The 22,695-nt window shown below is 51.5% G+C and overlaps 2 protein-coding genes across 4 annotated transcripts in view; one reads left to right on the forward strand and one right to left on the reverse strand.

Annotated features, from left to right (window-relative positions):
* The window catches only part of BCL7C (BAF chromatin remodeling complex subunit BCL7C), a 34,932-nt gene extending 19,428 nt beyond the window's left edge, over positions 1–15,504 (reverse strand). The window contains exons 1-6 of one of the 2 annotated variants that reach the window (XM_032605957.1): positions 15,169–15,493; positions 14,539–14,617; positions 14,097–14,205; positions 13,842–14,003; positions 12,300–12,385; positions 11,552–11,747 (exon numbers count right to left, since the gene is read on the reverse strand). In XM_032605957.1, the coding sequence (XP_032461848.1) occupies positions 11,622–11,747; positions 12,300–12,385; positions 13,842–14,003; positions 14,097–14,205; positions 14,539–14,617; positions 15,169–15,260 (654 nt within the window). In that variant the 5' untranslated portion in view covers positions 15,261–15,493 and the 3' untranslated portion in view covers positions 11,552–11,621. Of the gene's footprint in view, positions 1–11,551; positions 11,748–12,299; positions 12,386–13,841; positions 14,004–14,096; positions 14,206–14,538; positions 14,618–15,168 lie in introns of those variants that run through there. The other variant, XM_032605958.1, reaches the window with a different exon arrangement.
* Positions 15,505–18,492: 2,988 nt separating this feature from the next.
* Positions 18,493–22,578, forward strand: CTF1 (cardiotrophin 1). Of its 2 annotated transcripts, XM_032605956.1 has the most exons (3): positions 18,493–18,553; positions 19,733–19,851; positions 21,499–22,578. In XM_032605956.1, exons 1-3 carry the CDS (start codon positions 18,529–18,531, stop codon positions 21,967–21,969), a joined length of 615 nt encoding a protein of 204 aa, XP_032461847.1. In that variant the 5' UTR covers positions 18,493–18,528; the 3' UTR covers positions 21,970–22,578. The 2 variants fall into 2 exon arrangements, with proteins under 2 accessions (XP_032461847.1, XP_032461846.1); XM_032605955.1 differs by lacking the exon at positions 18,493–18,553 and having other exon boundaries at positions 18,710–19,851.
* The last annotated feature ends 117 nt before the right edge of the window (positions 22,579–22,695 follow it).

Consider the following 22,695-nt stretch of genomic DNA (forward strand, 5'->3'; position numbering starts at 1 on the left):
AACTAGCCAGTCCTAGGAGTAGGTGGCTGCCTGATATTCCAGGAATCATCGGATCCTACATACAAGGAGCCGCAGGCAGCCCTAGATTCCGGTGCCTTGCATGTGGTATGGGGCAGAAGCCATGGACTTTAAAGGACCACTGTCCCTTGGACAGCGATGCCAAAAGCAGCCAAGATGAACAAGGGATTAGACCCTCCCTGGCACCAACACATACACACATACACACACCCCTAGTTATCCAGGCAACACTTCTTGGATTCTGGTGTGCCCTTGAGAGAGGAAGAAAGCCCCCACAGTGCCTGAGATGGAATCTCTGCTTAGAGTCACAAATTGCATTGTTTTTTAAAAAAATATTTGATTATTTGTTTGAAGGGATACCCAAAACAACCAGCCTGGTCCCCACATGTTTTAGTCAAACTTGGTTAATAGGTAGTCTTTGGAATTAAAGAGACCTTAGGTTAAGTCTAGGTTCTGTCACTAGCTGTGTGACCTTGGACAAGTTACCATAGTTAACTTTTCTATACCTGTTCCTTTTTCTTTTTTTTTTTAAATTTATTTGGTTGCACTGGGTCTTAGTTGCGGCAGGTGGCCTCCTTAGTTGCAGCTCACAGGGTCCTTAGTTGTGACTTGAGGGATCCTTAGTTGTGGCATGTGGGCTCCTTATAGTTGCAGCAGGTGGGCTCCTCAGTTGCGGCTCGCAGGATCCTTAGTTGTGGCTCGTTGGCTCCTTAGTTGCAGTACGCAGGCTTCTTAGTTGTGGTATGCGAACTCTTAGTTGCAGCATGCATGTGGAATCTAGTTCCCTGACCATGGATTGAACCCAGGGCCCCTGCATTGGGAGTGCAGAGTCTTAACCACTGCACCACCAGCGAAGTCCCTATACCTGTTTCTTCATCAGTAAAATGATGCACTTCCTCTTACGAACTGTTAGGAGATTGAACTGGAATAATAGGGTGGTTTTCCAACTATGTCCTGTAAAGCCTCAAATCAGACAACCTAGTGTTTTCAAAACTTCATTCACATCCCATGTTCCCAGCCTTCAGACACCTGTACACCATCTCTACTATTTGCTTAATCTTGTCCTTTAAAAATATCAGCTTTTAAAATGGAAAAACATTTATTCAAGAAGGAAACTTTATATCACTACCATAAACAGGAAGTACCTATCACTTACCCTAGAATGGTAAAAAATAAATACAACAAAATCAAAACGATGGTATTCAATTCTCGCTTGCGATGGTTATAGGCCAAAGCTCTGAGCTCAAGTCCTGGACTTTGTTCAAAAGAGATTATCTCAGTCATAAAAGGCCACTTATGGCTGTATATGAAATGTCCAGAATAGGCAAGTCTACAGAGACAGAAAGTAGATTAGTGATAGTCTAGGGCTGGAGGAGAATGGGGATGACTGCTAATGGGTATGGTTTGAGGGTGATGAAAATGTTCTAAAGTTGACTGTGGTGATAGCTGCACAACTCTTTGAATATACTTAAAGAACCACTAGATTGTACACGTTAAATGGGTGAATTGTATGGTATATGAATGATCTCTCAATAAAAGTTGTTAGTAAAAAGAGAAAACGGTTAAATCTTATTTTTTTTCTCCTTGAGGTAAATGAAAGGATGCAAAGATACCTGAACCAGGACCACTGTTATTTAACTTAACCAGGTCGGTGAGCATCCCCCGCTCCCCATCATCTCCCTATGGTAAGCTTTTGCCCCCTTATGAAAGGATTCAGTCATAAGCACTCAATGTTAGCTAATATTCCCCCAAACAGAACTGCCAGTCAAGTTGCACAAACCTGGTTTATAACCCTCGCTACTCACCCACTGTCCTGCATCATGACTGTGGAGAAAATCGCCCTGAACCTCACTTTTCTTACTTGCAAAATGTGGACATCTCCCGAGGTATGTATGCACCGCTCCTGACACAGAGTAAGCTCTCAATAGTGGCTCTCATCATAAATGTCCTTAAACTCTCGGAGCAGCAGCGCTAGGAATCAAGGGATGTGGTTTTGAACTATGCCTCTGCCCGGACTATATACACTGGTGGGAAAGCTTGTCTTTGCCATTCCAAAGTCACATTCTCTTGCTGGGCCTCGGTTTCCTGGACTGTATAATGGGGAGACAGTGGATTCCCAGGGGCAAGTAAATAAAAGAAACCGACTGTGATCGGCTAGTCCCGGGATCCTCACGCCGGCATTACAGCCGGGGAGACAAAGGCCCAGAGGGTCCAGATGCTGCCCACGGTCAAAAATGCTGGTCAGGAACTCGGGGGAAGCGGACACGTCCGCAGGTCCCGGCCTAGGTGACCCTGATCTGCTGCTGTAGAGCAAACACAACCTCGGCGGCACAATCCCCTGCTCGCGCCCCGCAGCCCTGGGAAAAATCTTGTCCGGAGCGCCCGCACCGGAAGTCCGCCGCGGCCTCTCTAGGACCCGAGCTGGGCGCTCGGTGCCCTTAACGCTTGATTCGCCGCGGGGCGCCCTCCCCGCGCTCGGCCGTTTCCGAGGCGCACTGCCCTCCTTTGTTTCCAGGAACCTTCACCAAAGGCAGGAAGGGGAGCCGGGTCTGTGGGTCCAATTTTACAGACAAGGTGACTGAAGTCACACGGCAGCTGAACCAGAGCCCTGGCGCCCCATTTAGGGCTGTTTTCATTGATCCCAACCGACTCTCTCTGGCTCCCTCACAATATCTTACAATAGATACAGTAAAACCTCAGCTGGGGTTATAATCGATTACAACAGACTTTTACTTTCGTTTCTTTAGCACTGCATTTCCCAGAGTGCCTGTAGTCCTACCGGTGATTTTAAAAATTAAAGATTGGAAGTATTATTCGCTTCACAAAAATTTGGTTTACATACAGCTTCTCCGTGCGTGATCTGCACTTGGTTCACTCTGCTCCTGACACGGGTCAAAGATAGATGAGGAAAAGATTAAAAAAAAAAAAAAAAAAAAAATATATATATATATATATATATATATATATATATATATATGTCCCCTAAATACAAACCAGTTCCATTCCGAGAGCATGTTCCTAAGTCCAGTTTGTTCCTATGTCCAACAAAGCTAGCCTAGGTACCCCAACTAACACAACTGGCTATATAGTACTGTACTGTAATAGGTTAATAATACTTTTCACACAAATAATACATAACAAACAAACACAAAAAATAAAACAATTTTACAGTACAGTACCTTGAAAAGTACAGCAGTGCACTACAACAGCTGGCATACAGGGGCTGGTATCAAGTGAACAGGCAAGAAGAGTTACTGACTGGAGGAGGGAGAAGAGGTGGGAGATGGTAGAGCTGAAGGATCGTCAGCAATAGAAGATGGAGGGCAAGCTTCAATTTCACTCACGCCTAATGTTGATGGCACAGGTTCTGGTTCCTTGCTGGATTCAATTATATCAACCCTCTTGAAAAAACGATCCAGGGATGTCTGGGTAGTAGCTCTTTTTTCCTTGTTGTAGATGACATGGTAGCACTGGATTGCATGCTGAATGGCTGCTGCAACCTTCGTGTACTGTTCTACGTTCAGGTCCTGTGCCTCAAAAACTAACAGTGCCTCCTCTAATAAAGAAAATCCCCTTGCCATTTCCTGCATCGTGAATCTCTTCGGTTCTTCAGTTATCTCTTCTTCCTCTTGTCTCTCTTCGTCCTTCCTCTGGGCCTCCAATTCCATCAGGTCTTCATTAGTACAGTACGTGCCTTCATCAATGATTGCTTGAAGTGTTTCAGGAAACTCCCGGGCAGCTACCGTATCTGCACTCGCTGCCTCACCACTTCCTTTTACGTTTTGAAGGTTGGCTCTAGCCTGGAACCGATGAAACCAGCCGGCATTAAACAATGCACCTTCTGATTCTTCGCTGTGTTTCTTCTTTGAGTCTTCATAAAGGGTTTTAGCTTTCTCTTGAATCAGCATTAAGCTGAGCGGGACTCGACGCTGATGCTGATTCTGCACCCACACTCTGAGAAGTTTCTCCATCTCCTCCATCACTTTTCCACGCTTCTTCGATACTATTGTCGACATCTTCGGCACAGCAGACTTCACATGTTCCATGATCTTGTCCTTGTTCTTTAGAATTGTGCTGATGGTTGAACGATTCATGCTATAAGAACGAGTGACATCTACCATCTTTTCACCTCGCTCCACTCTCTCAATTTTTTTTTTTTTTTTGCAGTACGCGGGCCTCTCACTGCTGTGGCCTCTCCTGTTGCGGAGCACAGGCTCCGGACGCGCAGGCTCAGCAGCCATGGCTCACGGGCCCGGCCGCTCCGCGGCATGTGGGATCTTCCCGGACCGGGGCACGAACCCGTGTCCCCTGCATCGGCAGGCGGACTCTCAACCACTGCGCCACCGGGGAAGCCCTATTTTCACTTTTGTTTCCATCATTATAGCTTGGCGCTTCTTAGCAGTACCAGCTACAACACCACTGCTTTTACACTTGCTTCCAGACATCCTGGGCTTGAAATAAAGATACTGTACTACTGTACCCTATACAATACTGTACAGTAAAGTACACAAAAACACAACCACTTGTAGAGGATGCACACAGGTGACAACGTACGCCAGACACGTGAACTAATTTACGTGACTGGACATGCGAACGCAATTCGCATCTTTGAAAGTTCACAACTTGAAGGTTCATATGTAGGAGACTTACTGTACATGGAAAAGATAATATTGGCTTCATGTTTCAGATGAGGCAACTAAGGTCTAGACAGGGAAATGACTTTCCCAAGATCACACAGTTAGTACAAATCAATTGAATCTGGAATACCTCCATTCCTATTCTGCATCCTGACCCTTCACTACACCACAGTTGCATCCCAGAGCTGACTGGAGGAACAAAGGAGGGGACAGGCAGAAGAGCCATTGCCAACAGACGAATATAAGGGAATGGAAAGTAAGTTATTGTGCTCTGCCCTTTCACTTGCCCTGTGTGGGGACCTGGGGGTCACCAACCAGTCGCAGCCCTGGCTTCAACGGATGTGGGGAGTCTACCCGTTGCTGAGTATGCCTATTCCAGATACACCTTCTGAAACTGGGCAAACACCACAGGATGGGTTTGGGGACCCACTCAGCCCACTGTGAGAAGGACCTGAGCTAAAACTCAGTGGATCACCTGACCTCAGTGAGGTTTTGGGTCTCCAGGAGAACAGAGAGCTGAATGCTATAGTAGAAATGTAACAGGAAAAAGAGTAGGATTTGCCAGTGGAGAAAGGGAGGTGGTCTTTCATTCATTTATCACTAACAAACGCCTACTACTTACCAGTCACTACAGGAGGCCCTGCAACAGAGATGAACAACGTGGCCTTACTCTAGCAGGGGAAAGTGACACGTCAAGTGAAAGAGGAAGTATGGTGACTAACCCAGAATGTGACCTAGTTTGAGGATCACGGGACCTTCCTGAAGGAGGTGAGATCTAAGCCAAGGCCTGAAAGATGAGTAGCCATCAGCCAGGAAGCAAGAGGAAGGGAGGAAGGGAAGGGTTTCCCAGGCAGACGGAGCAGCAAGGGCTAAGATGGGAACTAGCTTTGGCCAGCTTTGGTGTGTTTGAAGTTCCGTGGGTTAGATGGTAGAGAGCTCAGCGGGGAGGAGGGAGAGAGGAGGGCAGAGGCCAAACTGAGCAACTGAGCAGGGCCTGGTCTGCCATGATAAAGAGTTTGGCGCAAGAACTGCATGGGCAAAGGCAGGTGGGAAAGGGCACCATGAGGCCCATGTGGCAGGAAGGCAGGAAGTGAGGCGAGCATCCTGGAAGAAGAGGCTGAGGAGGTGAGCGGGGACCAGGCTGGAGAGCTCAGACATTAGCCTGCAGGCCATGCAAATGAACATGAACGAGAAGAGCAAGCCGTGGAGGGGTGGTGGGGACTCTAGGGACTGGAGAGCACACGCTCCATCTCCAAGGGCAGCCAGCGCCCACACCCCTAGGTAATGACCATGTTTCGTAGCAGACTCAATGTCTCAGAACTTCTGCTTTGTCAAAGGTAGCCGGGAGGCCAGATTTTTGTATGAAATCACTTAATTTTAAGTATTGGCAACACATTCAACACCAGGTAAGCCAATCAAATCATACCCATAGGCCAGTGAGTCCCAAACTTTGCAGGATATGAGCGTCACCTGTGGAGCCAATGCCCCAGTCGCATCCTATACCAATGAAAATGTCTGGGGGTAGAAGCCAGACATCAAAATTTCCCAGGTGGTTCCAATACACAGCAAAGTTTGAGAACCACTGCCATAGGCTGAGTATATCCTTTGGGTTGCCAGGCAAAGCCATGGGGAGCCATGGGAAGTTTTAGAGCAAGGGAGCAGCACACCAGTTTGGAGTTTAAGGAAAATCAATTCTTAGAAGGAAGGAAGTGTAGTCTGGAGTGAGAAAGGGCCTGGGAGCCTAGGGGCCGTGGTGGGATCCCAGTTTGCCGAGAACTGAGGGATTCCTGGGAATGGAACTTGAAGGGCTAACATGGGGAAAGTCCTGGGCAAACCAGAATGCTTGGTCACCCTAGATCCTACCTCTGATATCGTTCTGTCTCCCCAGATTTCTGGGGGACTGATGCGAGGAGAGGAGAGAAGACCACAACAGGAAGCTGAGGTTTGAAAGGTCCCTGAGAAAAGGCTATCCATCTCCCTGGGATGTACTCATCCAGGGCTCTAAGCCCCAGGCCTGACAGGCTTGTGCGGGGAAACAGAAACAGGCAGAGAACTTGGACCCATCTGCTCTCCACCCAGCAGAGCAATCCTAGTCAAAGACAAGCCTATGGCATCTAACCCAGCGATAGAAAGGAACAAACTACTGATCCAAGCAACAGTGTGGATGACTCTCAGAAACATTATGCTGAGTGAAAGGACTTGGATGCAAAGGAGCACATACATTCCATGCATGCGAAGTTCAACAACAGGTTAACCTAATCAAAACCAAAATCAGAACAGCACTGTCTCTAGGGAGCTGGGGACAGGGAAGGGGCAACAGGAGACTTTCGGGGGGGGAGGGGGATAGTGATATAGTTGATCATGCAAATTATATATTTGTTGAAACTCACTGGATCACAGTTAACACCTGTGCATTTTGCTATATGAATAGTTTTGCTATATGAATACTATATGAATAGTTTTTCTTTTTACAGGAAAAGAAAAACCTATAAATAAATACTGGACTCTAGTGAAAAATGTGCATGCCGAAGTGTAGAGAGGGAAGTATACCACTGTTTGCAACTTATTTATTTTTTTTTTTTTGCAGTACGCGGGCCTCTTACTGCTGTGGTCTCTCCAGACGCACAGGCTCAGCGGCCATGGCTCACGGGCCCAGCCGCTCCGCGGCATGTGGGATCTTCCCGGACCGGGGCACGAACCCACGTCCCCTGCATTAGCAGGCAGACGCTCAATCACTGCGCCACCAGGGAAGCCCTGTTTGCAACTTATTTTGAAGTGTATCAAGAAAATAAGAAAGGTTGTTAGATGGATGGATAGGGCTATGTGATAAAGCAAACAGTAAAATGTTATATAGAATCTAGGTGGTAGGTACATCAGTGTTACCTGTACAATTCTTCCAATTTTGCTGTAAACTTTAAAACTATAATAAAATATTAAGGGAAAAAACCCCCTAAGTCTGATCATGTTACTCCTCTGCTCAGACCCCTTCAATAGCTCTTCATCTCATCCAGAACAAAAGCCAAAGTCCTGACAATGGCCTCCAAGCAGGATAACCTTACATCCTGGTTATCCCGTTTCACCTGTTATCTGGGGATAATTACTAATACATCCTCTTTTATCCTCAAGGTTTGAATGACAGGTTATGTGCCTGTCCTGCCGCTGAGGCCCTTGCTGACCTGACCTCACTTCCCACCACTCTCTCCCTCCTCCCTCTGCTCCAGAGGCACTGATCTCATTTCCAGGCATGTGCCCCCTCAGGGCCTTTGCACTGGCTGTTCCCTCTTCCTGGAATGCATTTCCCCCAGATATGTGCAAGGCTTTCTCCCTCACTTCCTTCAACCTTTTCCTCAAATGTCTCCTCAGTCAGGCCTCCCCTGACCTCCCTATTTAAAATTGCAATCTGCTTTTTCCCTACTTCCCTTACTCTGTTTTTTCCACAGTACTTATAACTTTCTACATATAATCTGATTTACTGAAGCTAAGTTCCGTGAAGGCAAGGCTATTTTTCCATCTTGTCTATGCTGTATCCCCAGGGCCTAGAACAGTACCCGGCAAACAGTTAGTGCACAATAAATACACGTTGTTATGAATAAAGGAATTCCCCGCCTTCGTGGAGCTTGCAGTCTGGTGCTGGAGACCCAAGGCAACATCGACCATCACAAGAGAATTCCTGATGCTCTGGAAACGGCAGAAGAGGGGACAGGGGGCACGAGGAGAGGAGAGAAGACCACACCAGGAAGCTGAGGTTTGAAACACAAGAAGCCATCTCCCAGATGAAGAGGGACGAGAAGGGCACTCCTGGCCGAGCAAACAGCATGCGCAAAGCCGCAGAGGTGAGGAAAAAAGCAAAGTGTCTGGGGGTGATTATAGGCAGTTCCAAGGGTAGCTGTGCAGGGATGGGAGGAAGAGGCGGAGTGTGGTGCCATCCTGCAGGTAATGAGGGGACTGGAGGGTTCTAACCCCGGGCAGCATCGTGGGCAGATTCGGGCTTCTGAGACCGCCCAGCTGCTGGGTGGACAATGCATTGCTGATGGGCCAGAGCGAAGCAGGGAAACTCACTGGTGCCTACCAGCAAAATAGTGGGGCCCTAAAGAAAGGGGCAAGTGGGAGGGTTATTTAGGACAAGGACTTAACGGGACAGGGTGACTCATGGGATGTTGACTCTGACTTCTGGGTGCTCCCATCTTAGCCAGCTCCTGGGATTGTGGGCCATTTCTGGGGAATCCCAGAGGGGATGCTGGGAACAGGTGGGGAGAAGGGCTAGGCTGAGGATCTGTGGGACGTCTCGGTGGAGATGTCGTGAGGCATTTGGCTCTCTGAGCCTGGAGGTAGGAGGCAGAACTGGGAGGCAGAGACTTGGGAACCATTAATTCAAGGAGTAGGTGGGACCTAGCAGGGAAAGTGTTCATGAAAAGAGCTAGGCCGGAGCGAGAGATATTTAAGGGATCGGGAAAAGGAGAGAGTGACATAGGGGAAGAGAGCACTGGAGGCTAGGGCCTGAGAGCCAAGGGTGAAGAATTTCCAAAAAGAGAGTGTGGATGTGGGGAGCGGAAGGGGATGGCATGGCAAGGTGATGGTCAGGGATATGGCTATGGAAGAGGTGGCTTTTAAACCAGGTTACAGTGTAGGCTACAGAAAAGGTGAGGGCAGGCTTGGGCTAAGGGACAGCCGCCTGGGGACTGGGGCCTTGGGCTAGGAGAGGGATAGGAATGGGGAAGACTCAAACTTCAGCCTTTCAAGCCTACTCAGAAATGACTCTTCCTCCCCAGTCTCACTGGCAGGTGAGTCTCTGGCCTCTACCCCTACCCCCTAATATCCTCATCTGTAAAATGGGGTAATAGGAAAAACAGCTGCTATTTGTTGAGCACTTACTATGTACCAAGCCAAGGACTCTCTCTCCATGTATTGCCTCATTTAATCCTCACAATAATCTCACCAGGCTGATGTTACTATTATCCCCATTGTACAGATGAGAAAACTGAGGCACAGAGAGGTTAAGTCACTTGCTCAAGGTCACACAGTGAATGAATGGTGACGCTGAGATTCTAACCCAGAGCCTGAATTCTGGGCCTTAACACTGTACTACTAATCCATACAAAGCACTTTACATTTTACAGGGCACTCTCATCACCACATGAGGTGATTCAGGGGAACAACGAGATGACCCACACACCCTAGAAATGGCGGAGATTTTTACCACATGTGCTGAGGCTGAATAAAGGCCCTCCAAAGATGTCCAGGCCTTATCCCCAGAACCTGTGAATATGTTACTTTACATGGAAAGTAAGATTCTGCCAAGGTGATGAAATTAACAATCTTGAGCTGGGAAGATTAGCCTAGATTATGCAGGTGGGTCCAATGTAATCACAAGTCTTTAATAGAGGGAGGCAGGAGAGTCAGAGAAGCAGATGTGACAATGGAAGCAGAGACAGAACGGGAGTTTGGACGGTGCTATGCTGCTGGGTCTGAAGATGGAGGGAGGGGCCATAAGGGATGCAGGTGGTCTGCAGAAGCTGGAAACAGCAGGCAAACAGATTCTTCCCTACAGTCTCTGGAAGGAACCAGCCCTGTCGACATTTTTACTTTAACCGACTGAGAGTAATTTTGGACTTCTAACCTCCAGGATGCTAAGATAATACATTTGCATTGTTTTAAGCCACTACAATTGTGGTAATTTGTTAGGCAGCAACAAGAAATGAATGTACCACATCACTGCACACCTGGCTCCCCTGGCCAGCCTGGCTCAAATATTACCACTGAAGCTGCTGGAAACACCCTGAATATTTTAAAAAGTTCTTTAAAGCTTCAATTTGGTCTTCTCTGAACCTCAGTCTCTTCCTTTGTTAAAAATAAAAATAGGAAAAAAAAAATAAAAATAAAAATAGGGCTAATACACCTGACTCTGGCTCTCTTGCAGGCACAGAGTGAAGGTACCCTTATATTATTTGAAGTTTCCCACTGCAGCAGATCAGGCCTAGTTATTTTCCCCATTGCTCAGATGAACAAACTAAGGCTCAGAGAGGGGAAACAGCCAGCATAGAGCCACACAGCTAGTGAGTAACAGAGCCAGGACTTTAACCAGGACTTCTGACTTCAGATCTACCACACTGAGGTACATGTCTCAGAGTCATGCTTGTGTGCCACCTACTCAGAGGAGCCTTCCCGGAGAGCCTCAGCCCCTTCATTAATTCATTCATTCACCAAACGATTGCTATGACTGCTCTATGCCTAGTGTGCTGCTAGGCAAGGCTGGGACCAAGCTCTGCTCTCAGGAGCCCACAGCCAACCATCCCCAAACAGCCTGATAAATGCTGAGACAAAGGGAAAGGCGCACACGGGGTTGTAGGAGCCCGAAGGGGAGAAACTCACTGAGCCTGGGGAAGGCTTCCTGGAGAAGGTAGTGACTGAGCTGAAGACAAGCAAGATTCAACCAGAAGTGTGGGCAGGGGCTCCAGTGGAGGAATGGCTAAGCAGAGGCAGGGAGGAACAATGCTGTAGCTTCCTGAGGGCAGGGAATGGGTTGGGTCATCCCAGGCCCCAAAGTCCCTCTGGGCTTCTGTGTTCCTGTGTGTGAATGGGAATCACGGGCCTAGCTGCCCAGAGCTTTGGTAATTGCTGGGCCCAGGGGAGGGCTGAGCAGGAAGAAAAGGGGTCCTGGGATTCCCAGAGCAGGAGGGCTGAAGGAAGGGTCAAAGGTAAGGGGGACAGGACAGGGTGGAGGGAGTGCTGGGGAGGCAGGGTCCTGGCTCAAACCCCTCTTCCATGTCTGACTCAGGGTGTGACTACAGGTAGGTCCTCTCAGAGCCTCAGTGACCCCATCTGAGAAATGGAGCATGAGACAAAACTGTCTCCAAAGACCCTCCCCAGCCCTGACGGGGAAATGACATGACACAAAATTACAAAAGGGTCTTTATTTGTAAAAAGCCAAAGGGACCCCTAGGGCGGCAGGACAGGCAGGCCGGCTTCTCAGGGGTCAGGGGCATTTGGGCAGATGCGCTTGAGTGGGGGGGCGCCCTCCGAGTCCTCTGTATCACCCTGGGCTGCCTCGGGGACAGGTGGCACTGGCTCAAAGACGGGGTAAGCTTCAGGGGCCTGGAGAGGAAGGGTGGACAGGCATGAGCTCCACCCAAACCCAGGAGTGCAGCCTCCTAGCCTATGCCTTCTCGAAAGCCTCCACTCCACTCCCCTCCCGGACCCGGGAGTCTAGCCCAGGGCCAGGGCCCCAGGACGCAGATGAAGTAGGGCGCCGGAAACAACAACAACACCGTTTGGGGGAAAGAAGTTGATATTTGATATTTCTCGAAAACGTATCACGGTAGTCCTTGTGGGAAACGTCAGAAGTTTGTGGGGGACTTTCTTAAGCTAATTACATTCTTAGGATTAAAAAAAAAAATACTTGGAGGTGCACCATGATCTTTTCAGGCTTTTAATGGTCTCAAATCAGCCCCAATCCAGCCCGCAGGATTTTGTTTCTAAAACACCCTTTTCTTTTCAGTCCCAAGAACCCAGCCTTATAGCCTTTAGCTGTGTCCAAGGTCTACATTTCCCACCCGGACCTCAAGAGTGCAGCCCCCAAGGCTTTGGCTACCCCAGAGCCCCCATTCCCTCCAAGACCTGGGAGTCCAGCCTCCTGGCCACTCTCACCTCAGCCTCCAGCAATTCCGGAACAGGCTCCTCCTTGGTCAGCATTGGAGGTTCATCGGTGCCGCCCGCAGTTATGCCCCCAGGATCTGGAACATGAAATTAACAGGTGTTCCCTGAACAGATGCTCTGTACCACAGCACAGACCAAGAGGGAAACACACCAATCACATAAGCCCGCGGGCTGTGGGAGCACTGAGTGGGGAGCCAGTCACCTGGCTGCAACCCAGGAAGAAAACACAGGAAGGACATTTAGGTGGGATCTTGATGGGTGAGTAGATTTGATCAGATAGACAAATAGGGAGCTGGAGTACATTTCAGGCAGAGGGAACAGAAGCTTGGCAAGCCCAGATTCTGGGGTTGGACTGCCTGGGTTCGAATCCTGACCCTGGGCAAGTGACGTAATTGCTCTAAGCCTGTTTTCCCCACCTGTAAAATGGAGATGATTACAGTAATTACCACATGAGACTGTTGTAAGAATTAAATGAGATAACACAGGAAAAGCCATTAGTACGGTGCCCCGCACACAGAAGTGCTCGATAAGTGCCAATTATTGTTTTTATATTAGTAAAGGTACACGAGCGTGTGGTATGATCTAGACAACACGGAACACAGGCCCAAGCCATGGTGTTCTTGGAAGGGAACAATGAGGTCAGCAGGGGACAGTTCACGAAGGGCCCGGAGTGCCAGGCTGAGAAGTCAAAGGTCACAGGCAGCCATTGAAGGCTTTGAAGCAGGAAAATGACCTCGTCAACCTTGTGCTCTGGTAGCTGTGTGGGACCAACTGGAAGACAGGAGACCCAGGAGGCTGGAGCTGGGTGCGGGTGAGAGAGATGACAGAGCCTGGGAAGGCAGACACATTGGGGAGGTGAATCTGACCAGATAGGGGGTTGACTCTATGGGAAGAAAGGGGAGCTGAGGAGGACTCATACCCCAGATCCTGGCTCACTGGCTGTGTGAGCTTGGGCAACTTACTGAACCTCTCTGGGTTTCGGTTTCTCATCTATAAATGGAGATCATAACCCTCACAGGGTTGTTGTAAGGATTAAATGAGATAAAACATGGAAAGTGCTTAGAAGGGTGCCTGGCACACAGTAAGAGCTCAATAAGTATTAGCTGTTATTATCACTTATTACTAATCACTCTTACGATTATCACGATTACTTATTCCTTAGCAAATATTTATTAAGCACCTACTATGTGTTCCATGGTGTTCTGAGGATACAGCGGTGAACAAGATTGATATGGGCCCAACATTCAGGAAGTGACATGAGGTGGGAGTGGCAGAGAAAGATACTTAACTAGTAAAAAGCTAAATTTACATGAAAACCTCAGACAGTGCTAAGTTATCCACAGATGCCAAGAAGCCAGGGGAAGGAGACAGATAGTCCCTAGAGGAAGGGCGGTGACTTTCCACAGGACTCAGGGAAGGCCTCCCAAGGAGGCAACACAGGATGGGGAGCAGGTCGAGGGGTAAGCTGGTGGCTTCGACCTTGGAGAGAACAAGGTTCAGAAGAGAGGGCTCCTGGGAGGCACCTGGTCCTACCTCTCTCCTGGCCCAGCTGTGGGGGCTGAGCATCCTCCGGGACCCCTTCTGGTGGTCCAGCAGGTGACACAGGGCGGCTGGGCTGGGGGGTGCCCCCAGGGCTGGGATCGGTGCCCTTTTGCAGGGAGCCTTCCGAATGGAAACTCTGGTTACTGTTCTCATCTGTGGGAGCAAAAGCCAAAAGGGTTGGGCCTGAGGCCTCCAGCCCCCTCCCTCAATCCCCACAGCCCCCCACATCTCAGCATCCCTACATACCATTGAGATCGAGCAGGATGAGAGGGCCACCCGCTCGGGGACTGGCGCCCCTGCCCCTCCGCTCCCGGCCTCGGGACCTCTCTGCGCCGCCACCTGCCCTCCGTCGCTCCTGGGGGTTAGAGGGCTAAGGGTCAGAGTCAGCTTTCTAGTTAGCACTTGCAAAGCCCCCACTGTACAAATAAGGAAACTGAGGCACAGAGAAGCAGAAGGCCCTGCGTGAGGGGACAGGTTGTGCACACTGGGTTAGGCCTTGAACTGGGGTGGGGTGAGCGGGGTCTGGTGTGGGGGGAGGGGGAAGAGGCGGAGTTGCTACTAATTGTTAACATCTGTCCAGGCTCCTGCATTTGAGGTCTGAGTGGGGACTGGAGGTGGAGGCCAGGGTGGGGAGGGGCTCGCCTGAGGCTGCACAGAGGAAGGGCCTGGTGTGGGAGAACTTGCTCACCTCCTCCTGGGGGTCCACCACTGGCACCCACTTGAAGATACGAAGGGAAGTGTCGCCCACAGTCACCCAGCGCTTCTCCCTGTGGGACGGTGGGGGGACTGGGTCAGAGAGGCCTGAGGAGAGAGCCACCCCAGAAGCTGGACACATCTGGGGATACCTGTAGAGGTGGTGGCGGTGCCGGAGGGAAGGGGCAGTTTTGCTAATGGGACATAGTTAGAGAGAGAAACCCTGCAGACCCAAGGGTATAGATGGGGGGTGCCTCTAGAGAGAGAGTGTGACTTGGGGTCATGGCTCTGCAGACCCCTGGGGTATATACGTGGAGATCGCGACTATGGGCCGGGCTGGGGACCAAAGCAATGAAGATCACTCTGCATGCTTGCAAAAGGAGTGTCAAAGCTTCAGGGGGCGGGGCATAAATGGGGGCTCCAGCCTCGGGAGGGCAGGGCTGGGGAACACGCTTTGTAGACCCCAGGGTGTAGCCAGGAGAAGGCAGATAGAGCCCTGGAGATCCAGGGCGCAGCTGGGAGGCACACCTAACACCTGGGGGCCACAGCTGGCGAAGGGGGGTAGACGTATCTGGGGGAGGAGTGGCCCATCGTGTCCCGTCCCTGGCCCCGGGGCAGCGCTCACCATCTCCGGACCTTCTCGATGGTCGCCATCACCTTCTTGATGTCATCCTTGGCCCGGCTCCGGGTCTCGGCCCGCACGGTCCGGCCGGCCATGCTGGCGGGGCTGGGGCCGAGGCCGAGCCCGCGGTTGGGCCGCCTCCCGTCCGGCTGGCTCAGGCTCGGCGCCAGGCCGGGGCGCCGCTCTCTCGGCCTGTCTTCTCTCCGGGAGTTGGCCGCGCCCTCCCTCGCTCCCCAAGGCTTCCGCGAGTCCCCGCCCCGCTTCCTGCCGCCGCGCCCCGCCCCGGCCCGTCCCCGGAGCGGCCGGGCGGCGCGGGAGGCCAGAGCCCAGGCCTGGAAGCCGGCCGACCCCGCCCCGACCGGGCCCGCCCCCTCGGGGCACCCGGACGAGCAGCGCCCCCTGCCCGCCGCCGAGAGGCAGGTTGGGGGCCGCTGGGCGACTGGACGCGCGCGGTGGGGCTGCGGCCTTGCGTTCAGACCACGTGGGCGCCAGGGGGCGCGAGAGGGTGTGTGTCCTGTGTGCTACCGCTGCGCGTGGGGGCGTCCCTGGAACGGGGTGTGTGTGTGTGCGCGTGTGCGTGTGCGTGGGTGTGTGTCCCCCTCGTCAGGCTCTCTGGTTCTACAGTGTTTAACTACCCATTCATTCAACAGTCTACTGACTGCCAGTTACGTGCCAGACACTGCAAATATGACTGACTCCCCACCCATCAGAATGGCTAAAGTGAGAATGACGGACCTTACCAAGTGGAGGCAAAGAAGTAGAGCAACTGGATCCCTCATATTTCTGGGGGAGTGTAAATTGGTAGAGACACTTCGGAAAGCTGGCGGGTTTTCGAGTGAAACTCTATGATCCAGCAGTTCCACTCCTAGGTCGTTAACACCCAACAGAAATGCGCCGGTATCAGAACCAAGGGGCCTGTACTGGAATGTTCATAGCTCTATTCATAATAGCCTCAGACTGGAAACAACCCATCAACAGGGGAGTGCAAAATGATTGTAGTCTGTTCAGACCATGGAGGACACAGCAAGAAGAGTGATGTCCTGCTACCCCCAACAACTGGGACAAGTCTCATGAAAGAAGTCAGATACAGCACTACACACTGTATGATTCCACTTATATAAAGTTCAAAGCAGGCAAAACCGGGCTTCCCTGGTGGCGCAGTGGTTAAGAATCCGCCTGTCAATTCAGGGGACACGGGTTCGAGCCCTGGTCGGGGAAGGTCCCACATGCTGTGGAGCAACTGAGCCTGTGTGCCACAACTGCTGAGCCTGCGCTATAGGGCCCAAGAGCCACAACTACTCAAGCCTGTGCCCCTGGAGCCGGTGCTTCGAAATGGAGAGGCCACCGCAGTGAGAAGCCTGCACACCGCAACAAAGAGTAGCCCCCGCTCATCGCAACTAAAGAAAGCCCGTGGCGCAGCAATGAAGACCAAACGCAGCCAAAAATTTTTTTAAAATTTAAAAATTAAAAAAAACAGACGAAACCGATTAATGTTGTGAGAAATCAGAATAGTGGTCAGCCTTGGGACTGGGAGGGGCTGAGAGGGGGCTCTGGGAATTGGTCATGTTCTGTTTCTTAATCTGGTGCTGGTTCCCAGGGCATATTTACTCTTGGAAAATTCGTCAGGCTGTACCCTTATGATGTGTGTACTTTTCCCTGTGTATATTTTACTTCAATGGAAAGTTTACTTAAAATGAGTGTGTCTTGGTTGATTTTGTTTGAGGCTGTGTTTGTCAGCAGATGCCACCTTCTAAATTTCTGTTGTTACGTGTGCATGTGTTTCAAGGGTGTGGCTATTGTGTCTGTGTGTTTTGGTGTTACTATGTTCAGAGGGGTTAAGGTATAGAAAGGTGGTTATGACAGCATTTCTGGATCCAAACTGCTGGGGTAAAATCCCAGCTCTTCTTGTCCAGTGACCTTAGACAAGTCACTTATTTCTAATTCCTCAGCTATAACATGGGAGTGAGTTAATACCTGTATAACTTAGAACAGTGCCTTGCACATAGTAAATACCCAACAACAGTTTCTGTTAAAAAAATGTGTGATGGTGACTTCCCTGGTGGCGGAGTGGTTAAGAATCTGCCTGCCAATGCAGGGGACACGGGTTCGAGCCCTGGTCTGGGAAGCTCCCACATGCAGCGGAGCAACTAATACCATGAGCCACAACTATTGAGCCTGCATTCTAGAGCCCACGTGCTGCAACTACTGAAGCCCGTGCGCCTAGAGCCTGTGCTCAGCAGCAAGAGACGCCACTGCAATGAGAAGCCCACGCACTGCAACGAAGAGTAGCCCCTGCTCACCGCAACTAGAGAAAGCCCGCGCACAGCAACAAAAACCCAATGCAACCCCCCTCCAAAAAAAAAAAGTGTGTGATGGCCCCACCTGCTGTGCCCTCTGCCAGTTCATCTCTTTCTTCCTTTATTCTGACAGTTGTCTGCACATGGCAATGTACTCACAGACACACAGGTCTCCTTCCCAGTTTCTTCATTCACAAACCCCATAACAAGCTGTTGTCTATCGTTTCCCCATCAGACTGTGAGCTCCTCAGGGGGCTAGAGACCAAGAATGGATCATCTCTGGGTCCCAGAGCTCAGGAGAGTGTGGGTGCCTGGGAACCATTTGTGGGGATAAGTAAGTGCGTACAGACCGTTCAGCATTTGTCTGCATCAGGTTAGTGGTTTGACGTGTGGGTATGACTCCCTGTACCTGTCTCTTAAGTTTGTTCCTGTGTGAAAACCCTTCAGTAGATGTGGGTGTGTCAGAAGAATTCTCTTACTGGGTCTAGTAAGGTGAGGTGAGGTGGCCCCCTAGTAGGTGTGACTGTGAAAACAAGGGCAGGAGACATCTGAGATAGGCCGGGAGGTGTATGTCCAGGCAGGTGTGGCCTAAGCCTGAGGGCCCCCACCTTGGCCTCTCACGCACCCCGCTCTCCCCTCCCCCAGTCAAGAGGAAGGGCAGCACATTCCTGTCCTGCCAGCTGCTCCCTCTCCACCTCCCACCCCTCCCCAGCTTTCTCCGAAAAGCAGCCCGGGCGCCAAGCCTTCCCCCAAGTCGGAGCCTGAGCCTTCTCCTCCCATCTGACTCAGGGCTGACTCCCAGGCCCCGGCAACCCAAGCCTGCAGGTCCCGAGTCCACTCTGCAGACAACCTGCCGCCCCCTTCCCGACTAGGCCGTGCATGCAGGGAGCTGAGCTCAGGGCCAAGGAATCCTGCCTGGAGCGGCGGAGGTGGGGTGGAAGGGGGTGTAGATTGTTGGGGTCTGAGCCCTGATTGGCTACGGCCGGGCCACGCCCCCACCCTTTTCCCCCTTCTCCCCTCCTCGGTAGGGGGGCGTGGAGGCAACCGGGATCAGCCTGGGGCCAGCATGAGCCGGAGGGAGGGAAGTCTGGGTAAGGGGCTGAAGGGCCGGATCCGAGCGCCGAGGGGAGCAGGGGTCAGAAGGGCTGGAAGCTGGGGTCTGGGGCCCCGCCACCCCTAGGTCCGGGAAGGGAGCGGCCTGAGCGGGGGAGAGCAGGGCCCCGGTGTCAGGTAACGAGCGGGTGAGTTGTGCGTCAGCTGTGGGAAGGGGCAAGCGCCAGAGTTTAGAGGAGGCCTGGGGCTGTGACTTCAGGGACTTGGGCTCAGGAGGTAGATTACCGGTTCGAGTACACCCTGGGGGAGAATTGGGGTCGTGGCTGGGGCAGGACGCCGGGACCCTATCTGAGTACCGGGAAAGAAGCAGATCTGGGAGACAGAAGGAGGGGTAAAGTTAGGGGCGGAAGTCTTTGGGCCACAGGGGCTGGTAAGTGACAACAGGAGACGAAAGTCAAGGCTGTTAAGGATAGGGACCCGCGGGGCAAACTCTAGCGAGGGGCGGGTCGGGAGTTGCCGGTCTAGGACTACAGTCCCCAGCATGCCCTGTGCACGCGCGCTAGGCGTCTCGGGAAATGTACTCTTCTTCCAGGGACACCACCCTCTAACTTGTGCTGGTTAAGGCCGGTTGCTGATTCATTGAAACTGTACGGTGCCCAGCCCACGGTTTTGCACAGAAGGACCATCAGGGAAGAAATGGCACTTCAGTATCCCAATCTGTAAAATGGGCTTAAAGGCTTGTTTCAATTTTAAGTTCTGTGCTTCGATGATGCTGAATTCCACCAACAATCACTGAGGTACAGAGATATGTGAGCCCTGCCCTCAAAGGGCTCCCATGCTGAGGCAGATTCTCACAGATAAAAGAGATATTAAAAGAACCGCCTTGGAAGTATGAACAAATGGCCTTAAGTAGAAGGAAGAAGTTAATTAAAGGAGGGGTGAATCTGGAGGCTGCACTGAGGAGGCAGTATTTGAATTTGGCTTTAATAGGATTTCAACCATGATTTGGGGACAGGGAACACATTTCAGGAGAACAACCGTTTGGCAAATGTCTGGTGCCCTATTTTCCCTCAGTTGGAATGGGACAGAACCTGCCTGGCTTAAAAGGTGGAGAATTCAGAGTGGAGCTTCCGGGTTCAGGAAGAGCCAGCCTGGAAGAAGTGGTCAAGAAGCAAGGGGTTGGGGTGCCCTCATTCCTCCCCCCCTTTTCCCACCAGAGGACCCCCAGGCTGACTCCTCAATCTCACCCCTTCCCCACTTGGAGTCCAAGATCCAACAGACACACAGCCTTGCCCGCCTCCTCACCAAATATGCTGAGCAGCTGCTCCAGGAATATGTGAGTGGGGTTCGGGGTGTGGGTACCAGGGGCCTGGGGAATGGGGAAGTACATACAGATCAAGGGGTCCTTGACCACCCATTTTCTCAATCTCACTTCACAGCTGCAGAAATTGGGGCTCCCAAGAGGGGTTAGTAACTGGCCCCTGGCCACATAGCAAATTGGAGGAGGACCCTGTCTGTGCCCCAAATGCCCCTCCATTAGCCTCAGCATGGAGGCTCCCTCCTTGGTACTTTAAGACAGAAGCAACCTGAGAGAGTGAAGAGAACTCGTCTGGGAGTCAGGAAACCTATGTTCTTAGGCTCTGTGTGATCTTGTCATCTCACCTCCATGAGCTTGGGACTCCCCAGTTGTAAAAGGAGGCAGTTAAGGGAATTCCCTGGAGGTCCAGTGATTAGGATTTGGTCGCTTTCACTGCCAGAGCCTGCGTTCAATCCCTGGTCGGGGAACTAAGATCCCGGCAGGACCAAAAAAAATAAAAAAGGAGGCAGTTGAATAAGATGAGCTGTGAACTCTTCTACCTGTGTTATGCAGAGAAGCTAAGAAGGGGTTTCAATCTAGGGGTAAAAACGCCATCCCAAGAGGACACTTTTACAGAGGAGAAGGATCTGCCAAAATCTTTGGTTGGCCAGAGGACACTGACAAAGGAAACTAGATAGTTCCCCAAAATACTCTGATGTAGTGGAGGGAGGGTATAGTTTTGAATCAGATAGACTGTAGCCCTGCCAACTTGTTGTGACCATGGGCAGTACTAATAACATTAAACATAATAATTTAATAATTATGACAGCAATAGTAAGATAATAAAGCTAGCTTTGTAGTCCTACCAACTTTGGTTCAAATTCCAGCTTCTGCCCCTTCCTAGATGGATGACCTAGGATAAGTCAGTCCCAATATCCTCATTTACAAGACCATGATCATCATCATCACACCTATTATTGGGAAGATTGGAAATAGTGTGTTTAAAGCAGCACAGTGCCTGAACCAGAAGCAAAATGTTAGGAAAGGATAAATGGTATTGTTATAGCATCTTTACAAATTACAAATCACCTTTATCTTTTCATTTGTTCATTCAATTCACATGACAGTTATTCATTGAGCCCCTGGCTGTGTGTCAAGCAGGTGCAGAAGTGGGGAAGAATGGGGGGAGGGAGTGAAACAAACTCGGTCCCTGCACTATTTTCTGTGATTCTCAAGAGGTCCGTGGTAGGAAGGCAGGACAGGGAACTGTTCCCCCATCTTACAGAGGAGATCACTGAGGCTCAGAGAAGGAAACGGTTTTGCACTGAATGGCACAGCTAGTAAGTGGTGGAGACAGGATTTGAAGCTGGGTCTGTCAGATAGCATTAATAAAAGAGCTAACATTTTTTGTGCCCTTCCAATGAGTCAGAACCTGCCTTAAGCATTTTAACGGGCTCATAACTACCTTATGAAATTGATATGGTTATTATCTCCATTGAGGAGATGAGGAAACAAAGCAGTGGTGTAAAGCGCACGGTGGTTTTCGTTGTTTTGTATTATCTCAAACACAGCCTCTCTGTTGGCAGGAGTGTGTCATTTACGAGATGGGGACACTGAGGACCCAGGAGAGGGGTGGGGGGCTGAGTCCCGGGCGGAGGAGCCGCCCTGACTGCCGCGTCTCCGCAGGTGCAGCACCAGGGAGACCCCTTCGGGCTGCCTGGCTTCTCGCCCCCGCGGCTGCCGGTGGCCGATCTGAGCGCCCCGGCCCCGGGCCACGCGGGCCTGCCAGTGCCCGAGCGCCTGCGGCTGGACGAGGCGGCGCTAGCCGCGCTGCCACCGCTGCTGGACGTCGTGCGCCGCCGCCAGGCCGAGCTGAACCCGCGCGCGCTGCGCCTGCTGCGGCGCCTGGAGGACGCGGCGCGCCAGGCGCGGGCCCTGGGCGCCGCCGTGGAGGCCGTGCTGGCCGCGCTGGGCGCCGAGACCCGCGGGCCCCAACCGGAGCCCGCCGCCGCCGCCGCCGCCATTGCCGCGGCCACTGTCACCGCGGGCGTCTTCCCGGCCAAGGTGCTGGGGCTCCGCGTGTGCGGCCTCTACCGCGAGTGGGTGAGCCGCACCGAGGCCGACCTAGGCCAGCTGGCGCCCGGGGGCCCGGCCTAAGAGCGGGGCACGCGCCGCAGCTCGCGGTCCCCTCCTGGGCCGTCTCCCCCTCTCCATCCCTCTCCATCTCCAGCAGCGTCTCTGTGTTCTCCGACCGTCTCCATCTCTCTATTTGCTTTGTACACTCTCGATCTCTTTTTCTCCCTGGGGCCTCCTTGTCTCCGTCTGTGACTTCCCATGTCTATCACTTCCTTGCTTTCCCCCTCTTCTTCTCCATCGCTTGGGCCTGCCTCGCTGAGGATCTCTGTCTCCCCTTCTCCCCATCTCTTGCCTCCTCTTGGCCCCATGTGAGCATGTGTACATCTGCGCCTCATCTCAAGGGGACACCTGGCACTCTGTTTCCCTCTGTCCTTCTCTCTGTCCTTTCCTGGCCAGGGACATGTCTGCTGACCCTGTAGTGGGTGGGCTCCTCCAGACAAATTTCAGCCACCTTCCCCCAGGGTCACTCCACCTGCTGCTCTCCCCCTCCCACATCCCACCCTTTGCGGCCCTGCCTCCTCTGCCTTTGATGTCCTTTCCCTTCTTCCCCTCCCTCTGCCCTATCCCTGTACCTTCCCTTCCCCCCAAGTTAGGTCTACTGGAGAGAAAAAAAAATCACCCCTTAAAAAGAGTTTTATTTACGAGAATAAATTAATTTTTTGTAAATAAAATGTTTAAAAATAAAAAGAACACTAAAGTTACCAGTGTATATAGTTGTTGAAAATGGGGAGACACCTTTAAGGAGAA

This window comes from Phocoena sinus, chromosome 15 (genome assembly GCF_008692025.1).
Source record: "Phocoena sinus isolate mPhoSin1 chromosome 15, mPhoSin1.pri, whole genome shotgun sequence".
Classification (NCBI taxonomy): domain Eukaryota; kingdom Metazoa; phylum Chordata; class Mammalia; order Artiodactyla; family Phocoenidae; genus Phocoena; species Phocoena sinus.

Coding starts and splice junctions, on each gene's coding strand:
- CTF1 (XM_032605955.1), top strand. CDS start 19,516: ATGATTTGGGGACAGGGAACACATTTCAGGAGAACAACCGTTTGGCAA. Junction 19,852..21,498: donor AGCAGCTGCTCCAGGAATAT/GTGAGTGGGGTT, acceptor GCGTCTCCGCAG/GTGCAGCACCAGGGAGACCC.